This window comes from Chrysemys picta, chromosome 16, assembly GCF_011386835.1.
Source record: "Chrysemys picta bellii isolate R12L10 chromosome 16, ASM1138683v2, whole genome shotgun sequence".
In the NCBI taxonomy this organism is placed as follows: domain Eukaryota; kingdom Metazoa; phylum Chordata; order Testudines; family Emydidae; genus Chrysemys; species Chrysemys picta.
In genome coordinates, this window is record NC_088806.1 from 5,498,860 (window position 1) to 5,512,955 (window position 14,096).

The 14,096-nt window shown below is 45.1% G+C and overlaps 2 protein-coding genes across 14 annotated transcripts in view; one reads left to right on the forward strand and one right to left on the reverse strand.

Annotated features, from left to right (window-relative positions):
• Positions 1-14,096, reverse strand: part of LOC101936867 (zinc finger protein 239-like) — a 309,680-nt gene that overhangs the window by 103,185 nt on the left and 192,399 nt on the right. The gene's annotated exons all lie outside the window — the stretch shown is intronic.
• LOC101938259 (zinc finger protein 501-like) overlaps positions 1-14,096 on the forward strand; it is a 95,001-nt gene that overhangs the window by 11,110 nt on the left and 69,795 nt on the right. For all 8 annotated transcript variants that reach the window (XM_065569973.1, XM_065569972.1, XM_065569970.1 and 5 more), the window contains 3 exons: positions 4,614-4,696; positions 9,469-9,595; positions 13,865-13,978. In XM_065569973.1, coding sequence (XP_065426045.1) covers positions 4,673-4,696; positions 9,469-9,595; positions 13,865-13,978 — 265 coding nt within the window. In that variant the 5' untranslated portion in view covers positions 4,614-4,672. The remainder of the gene's footprint in view (positions 1-4,613; positions 4,697-9,468; positions 9,596-13,864; positions 13,979-14,096) is intronic.

Consider the following 14,096-nt stretch of genomic DNA (forward strand, 5'->3'; position numbering starts at 1 on the left):
CCCAACCTTAATTCTGCCATGAAGTGACACCAGGCAATTGCCAGGGCTACGAATTAGGCATTTTAGTGTATAAAGTTCCAGATTAGATCATACCAATTTGTAAAGACACCTGAGATCTTTCCCTCAGGATATCACGTTCACTAGTTTTTTTTATTTTTCTATTGGTTATTCCCAGAAGTCAATAGATAAATAACATTCTATCAGTTATGTAGTGTCTATAATTTTGCACTAGGGGCCAGGTCCTCTGAGAGACGGAACCTTGGTTTCATTTTAACTTCTCCATGCTCAGCAGCTTCTGGAATTTGGTTCAAAGTATTTACATGTTTCCCTGTCCTGTTCTTAAAAGTGCTACTATAGAAAGTGGGGAAGGGCAGGAACTGACTGCAGGATCAATAGCTGAGTCCCTTAGATATTTATAGCTCATCGGAAGAAGGATGGGGATTGGTGGGTGTCTGGGGATTTAATAATAAACACACAAATATCATTGTTCTTAGTGAATTTTCATCTTCTAATTCCCATAACCCACTAATTATCCCTGGCTGTCCCTGGAGGTCTGGGGAAGGAGTACTAATAAACTCCTTTGGCCAGTGTGGAACCTAAGGCACAAGGATCTTTCAGTGGCTGGCTCAAAGTCACCCAGAATGAAATTCACTTCACAGGATAAACCCCTAGTTGCTGGGATCTGCAGAGGGGTGGGGAGGTGACTTCCATTCTTGAGCATGGACCCCCCTTTAATTCTCACCCCAATCTCATACACTATCCCAACCTTCCCCTGCACTGATGGACCCACTTGATGCTTCCAAAGCCATCTGCCATAGGACCTGGAGGGGACAGAGGCCCAGCTCCAGAAATACTACCTGTGCCCACAGCCCCCATGCTGTGCTAGAGTTGCCCTGACTTTCCACTCTGCAGATCGGTCTAGCTGTACCCAGCCCGTGCACCCACCACACACAAACTTTGTCACAACACACATCCCAGGATTGGGAAAGACCATCTGGGGCTGTCTGTAGTCTCCCTTTGCTGCTGTCAGAGGAATGGGGTGGTCCCTCATATAGGACACAAACATACCCAGGGGCAGAAGGGAAATGTAGTTTCTTCCAGGGGTTTGAAAACGTTTGATTTAGAGTCCTGAGCTCTGTCTTCCTGTTTCTCCTTCTGCCACTTTCAGATCTCTTGGAGAGACAAGGTAGGTGAGTTAATTTATTTTAGAACCAATTAAAAATACCTCTCTTTAATACCTTGGGACCAACATAGCTACAACGACTCTTTTCCCTTTGTACCCACTCTCACCCTCCCTTAGCTGAGACTGTCCCCTGTGATGGGAGTTCAGTCCTGTAACTGGACTGGGCGTTCCCAGCACTGGCGGGAGTGAAAGCCTGTGTGCATTAATGACAGCAGCAACTCTGGGACTCGACACATAGGGAGAAGAGATGGGAGTGAGCAGGTTATGTTTGTGCCTGGTGTGAGTTACTCATGTGGGAATTCTGTGCCACTGTGTACGCACAGAATTCATGTCCAGTGCAGAATTATTTTTTTTGCATGAAGAAAATAAATTCTGCCCGAGAAGTGCTGCAGTTCTGCCTTTCACCCACCCTGTTGCACCAGAACAGCCAACAGCCAGCTGGGTTGATCTTGGTGGGAAATTGTTGCCCCGAGCTATACCCCAAATAGGAAGAGAGTTAGTGGGTGCAACTTAGAAGAGTCCTGAGACATGGCTGCCTCTGGGGGTGGGGAGAGAGTGTCTACTCATTGTCTACTCACAAGAGAGCGTGGAAAAGGGCACAGGAGGAGCAAGTGTCCCCATGGAGACTGCCCAGCCCCAGGTTATCCAGTCCCAGATGCTTCTTCCCCCAAACCTCTTCACCCCTCCAAACATCAGTTGCCAGTCTTCCCTCGCTGCTCCCCCTTCCTGACTGGCAGAGAGCCTCTAAGCCAGTAGTGTGTCAGGGCTCAACCCTCTGGCTGAGTCCTTGGGGCACTTTCTTCCTCTCTCAGGGTATCATGCCACAGGGGCCCCTCAAATCTACATTGCTTAGGCTTTGGCTTCCACCTCGGGTGGTGGGGCTCAGGGCCCTGGACTTCAGCCCCATGCGCTGGGACTTCAGCTTTCTGCTCTGGGCCTCAGCGAGACTAATGCTGGCCTTGCTTGGCAGCCCCCCTGAAACCTGCTAGTGGCCCCCCAGCGGGCCCCAGACCCCTGGTTGAGAACCACTGCCTTACACCACGAATCACAGCAATGTTCAAGTTACTGCCGGTTATAGAATCATAGAATATCAGGATTGGAAAGGACCTCAGGAGGTCATCTAGTCCAACCCCTTGCTCAAAGCAGGACCAATCCTCAACTAAATCATCCCAGCCAGGGGGGAGGGATAGTTCAGTAATTTGAGCATTAACCTGCTAAACCCAGGGTTGTGAGTTCAATCCTTGAGGGGGCCATTTAGGGATCTGGGGCAAAAATCTGTCTGGGGATTGGTCCTGCTTTGAGCAGTGGGTTGGACAAGATGACCACCTGAGGTCCCTTCCAACCCTGATATTCTATGATTTGTCAAGCCTGACCTTGTCCCAAAGGACTAGTCACTTATTTAGGTCAATTGAATCTTAGATCTCACAACAAAGACAATGCTTGTAACCAGTCCTTTAATAACCTGTATTTAGACTTATTTAAAAGGAAATGAGTTGTTTATAGAGTTAAAGCAGGTAATCCTATAGATGCAGTGAAGTTAGTCTTAAATTTCAAAAGGTAATAGAAGTTTCTATAATAGCAAGCTCTTTATCTTCCTTAGGACTAACCCAGGCCTATCAGCAGGGGATCTCTTGCTTATGCCTAGAAACTTTGCCCCCCAGAGTCCAAGCAGAATACAGATAATCAGTTCGTTCTGTATGGGGTTTTTATCCCCTTCCTGCCATGTGATCTGAACTGCAAACTCAGCTAATGGGAAGTCAAGAGCACAACAACAACATTTTGTCTTCTTTAACATCCCATAATAGTCTATCTGGTGTTGATGGACCGTTCCTGCCAGGCAGGATGTAATGCATTCTGTTGCCAATCAGCACTTCACATAGGTAAAGTCTCTCTCCTGTCTGGTGATTTACATAGCCACAGAGGCTCACAATGCAACTAGTCAGATATTATCCCAAGCAGCAACTCACGAGCATTCAATGAAGTCTAAACACATTCTTATAATCCTAATACCTGTTTTAACAATACTAACACAGGTGAGTCAGACTGATTCCAGCTATGTGTTTGTCCATATTCAATTAAGACATCGGGGCTTTTGCAAGAGCTAACACCTCATCTGCCAGTGTCACAGGCAGGATGGGCAGGGATGCTGTCTCTAGCCTCTGTTTGCCAGAAGCTGGGAATGGGTGACAGGGGATGGATCACTTGATGATTACCTGTTCTGTTCTTTCCCTCTGAAGCACCTGGCATTGGCCACTAAGCTAGATGGACCATTGGTCTCACACAGTGGGCCCTTCTTATGTGCACAGTGTCTATGAGGCATATCTACTCATTTGGACTCATTGGGGAGCCACAGAAAGAAACAAGGTGTGCTGAGGCAAGAAGGTCCAGTGTCAGAGCCCCCAGGTTCACGCTTGTTAAAAGCTAAAACTAGGCCCAACCCTTGAAAAGGGGCACTCCCAGGACACACTGTATAAAGGCTGGAGCATCAAACAACTTTGTAAACCTGAGACAGCTGCCTTGGGGACAATGAGAGGGAGAATCCCCAAAGTGACTCCTTTGATTCTGCTCTTCTCTGGCCTTTGGTTCATAGAATAATAGAACTGGAAGGGACCTTGCGAGATCATCTAGTCCAGTCCCCTGCACTCAAGGCAGGACTAAGTATTATCTTAGACAATCGCTGACAGGTGTTTGTCCAGCCTGCTCTTAAAAATCCCCAATGATGGAGATTCCACCACCTCCCTATGCAATTTATTCCAGTGCTTAACCACTCTGACAGGAAGTTTTTTCCCTAATCTCCATCCTAAACTGCCCTTGCTGCAATTTAAGCCCATTGCTTCTTATCCTATCCTCAGAGGTTAAGAAGAACAAGTTTTCTCCCACATCTTTGTAACAACCTTTTATATACTTGAAAACTGTGATCATGTCTCCTCTTCTCCAGACTAAACAAACCCAGTTTTTTCAATCTTCCCTCATAGGTCATGTTTTCTAGACCTTTAATCATTTTTGTTGCTGTTCTCTGGATGTTCTCCAATTTGTCCACATCTTTCCTGAAATGTGGCACCCACAACTGGACACAGTACTTCAGTTGAGGACTAATCCTATTTACTTCAGACCTTTTCTCCAGTTTGTCCAGATCATTTTGAATTTTAATCCTATCCTCCAAAGCACTTGCAACCCCTCCCAGCTTGCTATCGTCCGCAAACTTGATAAGCGTAACAGAGACTGTTACTGGGAGAGTTTCACCATTTCTCAGAGGGTTACACCCTGATGGGAGGGGGCTAGGCCTCTACTGGAAGAAGGTCAATCTGTGCTTCAGTGTGACAGAACCTAGAATGTCCATTAGCAGGGAAAAATCGTGAGGGGAATCGGCATGTGGAATGGACGAAAGCCCCATCTGAATTTTCTCACATTGCCCTTCTCATCCTGTCAGGCTACAGAATAACGTCCACATTTTGCTCCAGATCATCCCATCCTCCCAGGGGGAAGGAAATGGCTGCAATGGAGCTGGCTCAGGTAAGAGATAATCACGGAACTGGTGGTGGGTTCTGCTTGGATGGAGAAGAGCAGTAAAGGCAAAGGAAGGTGGTAGCTGCTACAGGTGGTGGGAGGCAGGAAATAACACGATGTGACAAACCCGCTGAGACTTGTGTAATTTAGGGTGTGATTAGGGGGTGTTGTCTGGGAACCGCTGTGCCCTCTAACCCTCAAGCTGGCTTGTCTCACACTGCTTTGCTGGAGATTCAGTCAGCCTCTCCAGGCCCTGTTATCACCCAACACGACAGCAGGTGGCACCATACACCCAACTAAGCTACCTGGGTGCTTTACCTGAGCCACTCAAGGACAGATAGAAGACAACAGCCAATTTCCCAGCTCCCCAAACTTGCACACTTGCTGTAGTATAAATTCAGAATTATACCATCTTATAGTGCACAGGGATCTCCATAATGTAATCTCATTAATATAATTTGCCTTCCCCTCGATACGGGAAAGATGTGCACAACAAGCTTGTGCTAACCACGCTGAGATTTTCTCCGGACACTTCACTCAAAATACTTAACACTGGTTAAGATAAAGCATAAAACAAGTTTATTAACTGCAGAAAGATAGATTTTAAGTGATTATTGTTAGAAGAAAAAAGGAGCAGGTTGACCCGGAGGCGAATATGAGTACAGGCTTCTTTATTGCGATACTGTTCCCCTCGACCCAATTGTTGAGTAAGCACTGGATTAGTTATATCACGCTCCTTTTATCTAAGTTAGTATGTACACGCCTACATCCATTACAACACCCCCAAAACCCTTAAGTAATAGAAACACCCATACAGTTAGTATACCCACCTCGTCTATTATTCACAGGATTGCGCATGTCATACAGACATTTTTACCTTGAAAATACAGTTCTTTGCATTAATGTGTTGCTACAAATTTCCCTAATCATCAGTTCTCAGGGGACGGAGGAAGGGGCAATGAGCAGTTCTCAGGGGAGGGTGGAAGGGGCCATAAGCCAGGGCTTGTTTATGTAGCTGCGAAAGGAAGGGAGGGGGAGATAACATTTCTTTTACTTTCTTTCACACAAAGGACATTCATTCCGACAACTAGATTTCTCATGCATTGATTCTTATCAATTCTTACAAGCAACAGAGAATGGAAAAATATGGCAACTTATTTATTAAGCAAAGAATTACTGCATAGAATCATAGACTATCAGGGTTGGAAGGGACCTCAGGAGGTCATCTAGTCCAACCCCCTGCTCGAAGCAGGACCACTTCCCAACTAAATCATCCCAGCCAGGGCTTTGTCAAGCCTGACCTTAAAAACCTCTAAGGAAGGAGATTCCACCACCTCCCTAGGGAACCCATTCCAGTGCTTCACCACCCACCTAGGGAAACCGTTTTTCCTAATATCCAACCTAAATCTCCCCCACTGCAACTTGAGACCATTACTCCTTGTTCTGTCATCTGGTACCACTGAGAACAGTGTAGATCCATCTTCTGTGGAACCCCCTTTCAGGTCGTTGAAAGCAGCTATCAAATCCCACCTCATTCTTCTCTTCTGCAGACTAAACAATCCCAGTTCCCTCAGCCTCGCCTCATAAGTCATGTGCACCAGCCCCCTAATCATTTTTGTTGCCCTCCGCTGGACTCTTTCCAATTTTTCCACATCCTTCTTGTAGTGTGGGGCCCAAAACTGGACACAGTACTCCAGATGAGGCCTCACCAATGTCGAATAGAGGGGAATGATCATGTCCCTCGATCTGCTGGCAATGCCCCTACTTATACAGCCCAAAATGCCGTTAACCTTCTTGGCAACAAGGGCACACTGTTGACTCCTATCCAGCTTCTCGTCCGCTGTAACCCCTAGGTCCTTTTCTGCAGAACTGCTTCCTAGCCATTCATTCCCTAGTCTGTAACAGTGAATGGGATTCTTCCGTCCTAAGTGCAGGACTCTGCACTTGTCCTTCTTGAACCTCATTAGGTTTCTTTTGGCCCAATCCTCTAATTTGTCTAGGTCCCTCTGTATCCTATCCCTACCCTCCAGCGTATCTACCACTCCTCCCAGCTTAGTGTCATCTGCAAACTTGCTGAAAGTTCAGTCCATGCCATTCTCCAGATTATTAATGAAGATATTGAACAAAACCGGCCCCAGGACCGACCCTTGGGGCACTCTGCTTGATACTGGCTGCCAACTAGACATGGAGCCATTGATCACTATCCATTGAGCCCCGACGATCTAGCCAGCTTTCTATCCACCTTACAGTCCATTCATCCAGCCCATACTTCTTTAACTTGGTGGCAAGAATACTGTGGGAGACCGTATCAAAAGCTTTGCTAAAGTCAAGGAATAACACATCCACTGCTTTCCCCTCATCCACAGACCCAGTTATCTCCTCATAGAAGGCAATTAGGTTAGTCAGGCATGACTTGCCCTTGGCGAATCCATGCTGACTGTTCCTGATCACTTTCCTCGCCTCTGCCTTTGTCCCCTAATTCAATGTCAGTACATTAGCAGCTTCTCAGCTCTTTTACTTAACCCTAACATATGCCAACAATTATAAGTGATAGCAAACAGATCAAAGCAGATTACTTAGCAAATAACCAAAAACTCAAACGAAACCTAACATACTATATGGATAGAATTTGAATTAGCAATTTCTCACCCTGACTGATGGTAAAAGCAGTCCACCAAGTTTCCATACACAAGCTAGAAATCCCTTTACCCTGGGACCAGCACTTCCCCCAGTTCAGTCTTTGTTCCTTAGGTGTTTCCAGGAGTTCTCTTGCGTGGGGAATGAGGCCAAGAGATGATGTCACGCCCCACCTTATGTAGCTTTTCCACATGGCGGGAACCCTTTCTTCCAAACTCAGTTCCCAATTCAATTTGTGGAAAAATAGAGGTAACAAAATGGAGTTCAGTGTCATGTGGTCTGGTCACATGCCCTAGCATGCACTGCTGAGTCATAGTAGCCATGACTCATAGGCTGCCTGAAACCTTCACAGGAAGGCTGAGCTCTTCCACGGTCCATTGTCTTTGTTGATGAGCCATCAGCACTGTCTGGCTTCTTCATTGTTGTACCTGAAAGGCTAGTTGTGGGTGTTACCCAGAGTAAAAACATTTGAAATACAGGTACATAGTCAATATCCATAACTTCAGATACAAACATGATCTATGCACACAAATAGGATAATCCTATTCAGCAAATCATAACTTTTCCAATGACACCGCACATGAGGCATCTTGCACATAATGTATCATAATTATGACCTAATCCTATTATAATCATACAACTATACTGAATATGGGGTGTAGTGCCATATAGAGCCTAAATTCAAGGCACAGGAGTTGGGAATGGAACGTCCCCTCTTTGTGGAACAAGAAATAGCTCTCCAACAAGGGCTGGGAAAACTTCCCAGATTCCCAATGCTGGAGCCTGAATCTATTGACACTTCATTAGTTCCCACCACCCCCAATCTTTGTGGCAACTGCTAACTTTCAGTGATGATTTTATATTCTCTTCTAGGTCATTGATAAGAATGTGAAATAGCACAGGGCCAAGATCCAATCCTTGCGGGAACCCGCTAGAAATAAATCCATTTGACCATGGTTCCCCATTTACAATCCCAGTTTTTAATCTATTTAATGTATGCCATGTTTATTTTGTATCATTCTAGTTTTTTAGTCAACTTATTGTGCTGAACCAAGTCATATGCCTTACCGAAGTCTAGGTATATTACATCAATACTATTAGCTGCAATCAAACTTTTCATCTCCTCCAATAAGGATATCCAGTTAGTTTGATAGGATCTATTTTCTCTAAACCTTTGTTCATGGGTACTAATTATATTATCCTCTTTTTTAATTCTTTATTTTAATGAAATCCAGTATTGGCTGCTCCATTATCTTGTCCAGTATCGATGTCAGACTGACACTCCTGTAATTAGCTGGGTCATCTCTTTTACACTTTTTAAATATTGGGACTGCATTAGCTTTATGCCAGTCTTCTGGAATTTCTCCAGTGTTCCAAGTTCTAATTAAAATAAACATTAACAGTCCACCACGCTCCTCCACCAGGTCTTTTAAAACTCTTGGATACAAGTTATCTGGACCCACTGATTAAACATGTCTAACTTTATTTAATAGCTGCTGTTTAACATCCTTGTGAGTTCTTGTTGGAATGGAAAGAGTGTCGTCGTCAACATCTTATGATATGAGTACAACATCTGTTTTTCTCCAAATCCAGGGGAGAAATATTTATTGAACACTTTACCTCTTCTGCATTATTTTTGATAATTCTGCCATTTCCGTCTAGTAATTTTACCACTACCATTGTTAGGATTAATTTTGTACTTGATATACTTTTAAAAACTTCCTTCTTATTGTCATTGATTGGTCATTGATTTCTGATAGCCAGTTTTCTACAATTCTGACCTTCTCCCTTATATTCTTTACTATTGACTTCCCCTTTCTTCCCATATTTTATTTGGAGTGTGTTGGGATCCCTACCAGGGAGCCACCAGCAGGGTCCAGAGACAGCCCTATCTCCTATATCAAGCTCTGGCTAGTAGGTATGTGATAAATGTGAAGACCCTGCCTCCGTCTGTCAACTGCGAGACACAAACGTTCTCTCTTTCTACCCTCTGATGCCTCCTGGCTGCTCTAACCAACGTGGGGTGGGACTCTACTAACATGTGCCTACCAAAGCTTCCATTTACCTGGTGCTGCTGTTCCGTGAATAGTGGGGTTGTAATGGGGCAGCAGGTACTGAGTGTTGGACTCTTGCTCTTTCAGGGACCGGTGACTTTCGAGGAGGTGGCTGTGTATTTCACCAGTGGAGAGGGGGCTCTGCTGGACCCCGCTCAGAGAGCCCTCTACAGGGATGTCATGAAGGAGAACTATGAGACGGTGGTCTTTCTGGGTAAGGAGTCCTGTCACCTCAGTTATTAGAAGCTGTGGGGTCTCTAAAGAACCTGAGTAGTAATAACTTTATACCTTTATTCATCATACAAGTTTTGACAAGTTTCCTTGCCCCCATTTTTTTTCCTTATCACCCACCCGCTAGAATAATTTTTGGACATGTGCCTTTTTGGTGCCGTCAGTCATTTTAAAATTGCATTTAATGTATCCTTATTGGATACATTAATAACTAGCACTTTCATGCTTTTTCTTCATTTTAAGAGGAAAATATGCCACCTGTAGAATTCTAAATTGAGTAAATAGGTCGATGACTGACGCATGCTTGTGTGACTGTCAGATGAGCTCATCTTTTGAGAGGAGAGCGCATAATGTTGCCATTCAGGATCCCACTGGTGAAAGGAGAACAGAGCCGTAGAAGGGGGGGAGTAGATAATTCTGGGGTGCCAGGAAATGGTGAGGTTGTGGGCAGGGTGAAAGCTAAGAAGCAGCAGGGATGGAGGAGGTAGTGAGAGACGAGGAGGGAACACAAGAAGCCCCAAGGTGCCAGGAGGTGGTGACAGCTGAGAGTAATGGGAAGAAGGGGAGGGGAGTGTGGAGGAAGGACACCCAGGAAGTGGGCTGGGTAGGTCAGTGGGAAGGACGAGAAGTTTTGGGATCTACAGTTGTGGGGGATCCCAGACATTTAACCCTGAATCCCTACCCAAGTCTTGTTGCTTTAGAGCCTACGCTCCAGTTTTATTTCTTTTGTTTCACTTCTTTTTACATCCCCCCCCCCAATATTATTATTTTAACTCTTAACCTCCCTCTCTCGCTCATTACGCCCCTCCCCATATAACCTCCCCATCTCTATGCACAGCGACCCTGATTTAATACAGACAGTTATAATTGAAATCATAGGCAAGGATCAATACACATAATGATTAGACTAAGATAAGTATAGTAAAGAGGGTCTTGCCTTATGCATACTTACAAGTTATGGACACCTTTGGAAACAAAGGTCAAGGGGCAAGGGAGACCATCAGAATGGAGGCCCTGCTTGACTTTACTTGGGGACCTGACAAAATGAAAAAATGGTAACTAGGAGAGGTATTTTATCAGTTTCCTTATGGTAATAGGATGGCTATATACCATATCTGCTCCTTTGCTCTGATTAAAATAATGTCAATAGCTGCTGCAACCCATATCTGGCCTTTGGGAGGTCCATAATTAAGCACCAAGCATTAATGCTCATGATTTACATCACTTATTTATTAATTCCAATATATGAATGTGGTCCAGCTGCTGAGATACCGCATAGCAACCTAATTGCTAAAGCCCGCCCCAAATTTACTTCCTTTCAGAATCCTGTGGCGTATTGCACCTATTGTGGTTCCTCATTAGTCTCTCAAAATCAGTGTGCAAAATATCTGAGCTGGGATTCTCTCCTTAGTCCGATTCAGGTAAATCCCAGACTTCAGTATAACTACTCCCACAAAGCCTCCACCTAATATAAAGCCCTTAACTGTAGCAAGCTTAATAACCCATTTACTTATGTTCACCTCCTTCCCCTCCATGCATGTTCCAAACTAATAAGCAATACTCTGATAATGACATTTTACCCACAAGACATGTGACTAGGACATAGATCATAAAATCAGGTTAGGGTCAACAGGAGTGAGAGTTTAGAGAGAGTCTTGCCCCCCCACCCCCCTTGCAGAAGCCACAAGCCGTCTTCCCTCCAGGCTCCTTGGATCTTTGAGCCTGTCCCTCCTGAAGTTGCGTGGCCCAGTTCTTGTTTCTTACATTCTCCTTTTCCGGAAGAATTAGAGGCTGTTGCTCCTGAATTTTAGTGTTCCAGCCTTCTCCACACACTCGGAGAATGTAATTCTCCCTCCCATTACACCTGAGTCACTAGATTTCCTAATTCCCCAAAATGTGCTTTTGCGATGTCACAGTTTTGGGGTAGCTAAGCCTTTGACCTGCCTCCACGGTCTGCTCAAGGAATGCCCTGTCAGGTATCAGGCCTCTAGCCAGCCCCTCTCTATGGGTAAGGACCCACATGCCTCTCGTTTTTTATTAGAGTTTGAGGATTGCAGCTAGTCCTCCATTGTGTTCATTGGACTAACGTCCAGTTCCTGTGCTTTGCTTTCTCTCTAAGGGCTGTGAGCAGTGTGTGTGTGTGATAGAGGTGGGAATTTTGGAGATACTTGTATGATACCAATACACACCTCAGTTTCCCTCTGTGATTGGTATTGCTATGATTATAAAGAGCAGGAGACATGAGGTGTTTTGTCACGGAGCTGTCATGGGGTGATCTGAATGGGTCATTAAGGACTGGCTGGGACCAACCTACATCAGTGGAATACTCGACAGAGACAAGGGAATAATTCTCACCTATCCATGGGAGGAGGATCTCAGCTTTGCTGAGTGACGCATACATGGACTCGTTATGTTTTTGGGAGCAGGAAAAATTGGGTTTGCAGACGCAGGGAGCTGTACCGGAGTGAAGAGAAATGGACAGGCAAAGTGAAAGGAAACCAAACTGTTTTTAATAGCAGAATGGCTCAAGAGCATTGGCCAATATGGAGTATATCGTCTTCTTTGCTTCTCTGTCCTAATCTAAAGACTTTTTAATGCTGTGTTTCAGTTGACTAATAAACCCTGCTGTGTTTTAACAGTCTGCCCAGTGTCACAACAAAAACTTGCTGAGGTGCACTGAAGCATGAATGAGGAACAGTCTCTGAACAGGAGTGTAGTTCAGCTGGACCTGCTGGCAGAGCTCACAGGTTGAAATAGGAGTGTTGAAGCCAGAGGCTCAGTCTCAGGTGCTGAAACTACATGACCTATCCTTGTAGAAGAGTGGGACCCCTTGGGGGTCTGGCGCACTCAAGAGGCACCTCCCAAGGACTGTTTAAAAGCCAGGGCATTGCACATATGCTATGTATCAATGACAGTGTGCCAGATGTTAAGCCTTATGGGAAAAAGATATAAAACAAGAAAAGGATCTAAATGTGTATTTACCATCGCCCCCTCAACAGTCCTCGTGGGAATCCCTCATCAGTTACAAAGGGTACGTCTATACCCAGCTGCTAGTTCGGCGGCTGGAATCAAACTTCTGGGTTCGACTTATCGCGTCTTGTCTGGACGCGATAAGTCGAACCCGGAAGTGCTCGCCGTCGACTGCGGTACTCCAGCTCGGCGAGAGGAGTACCGCGGAGTCGACGGGGGAGCCTGCCTGCCGCGTGTGGACCGAGGTAAGTTCGAACTAAGGTACTTCGAACTTCAGCTACGTTATTCACGTAGCTGAAGTTGCGTACCTTAGTTCGATTTGGGGGTTTAGTGTAGATCAAGCCTAAGTGTATTAAAGGCTTCCTCTAAGGCTTACCTCTTGGTTATCAGGTCATGTCAGTTTTGTTAGAGGGCTTTCCCTTCACCCTCCCACTTCCCTGGTTCTTGTCATGCAGACCGCAAGCAGCAAAATACCAGAAATCCGAAGGGAAGATAATGTGATGTTTATTGGGGTCATTTCCAAGCAAGCATATTCCAAAGTCTGTTACGCCAGTCGGGCTTGTCGCTATACGCCCAGAGAGTCTGTTCCCCAGTGTTCCGTTCCCAGCTCTGAGGCCGTGGAGCATATACCCTGCGTCCCCCTTCACAGCTCTGATGCCGCAGAGCGTTGCCTGTGTCCCTGTTCCCATTCCCCCCATTAATAAACCTGATTCCAATTTCCTTTCCCCCTCCTGTTTGACCCCAGTTTATATAGTCATATTCTCAGCTATACCTTAACCAATCATTTTACTGAAATTTAACTAACCATTCCTAACATATTGTACCATAATTCTCTAACCAATTATATCCTACTACCCTAATTAATTACAGCTAGCAAAATTAATTATACAGCAGGCAGAAACAATTAGAGAACCAGACAGATTAACAATAGAAAAGTGATGGCCATAAAGATAAAACAATACAGAAATGAGGGTACTACAACCATTGATAAGTGTCTGTCTTGTCTATTCAGATTGTAAATTGTTTAGGGCATGGGCCATCTACTATTCTGTGTTTGTACTTCTCGTAGCACAATGGGGACCCACTGTTAGTTGGTCCTTGGGCACTAAGGTAATGAATATGATTCATAATAATAACAACTCTCCTGGCACTTTGAGCAAAGGAAGTTGGCCTTGGGATGTTACTGCTTAAAAATGAGCTGGGCTTAAAATCATGGAATATTCTTTGTGACAAGTATCCCACAAATTCCACTGACCTCCCTTGTTTTCTTTGCCTTGAGCAGGGTTACCAGTTTCCAAACCTGATGTGATCTTGCAGCTGGAACAAGGGGAAGAGCCGTGGGTCCCAGACCTCTACGGCTCTGAGAAAAAAGTGCTCCTGAGAGCTGCCTGCACAGGTGAGGAATTGGTTAAAGCAACTCAAAAACTGTCCATGAATACAGGAAACATTTGGGATGCCCTACAAAGACCTTGTGAGCTCTCCAAGTTCAGGATTGTTCCCTGCAGATGTGGAAT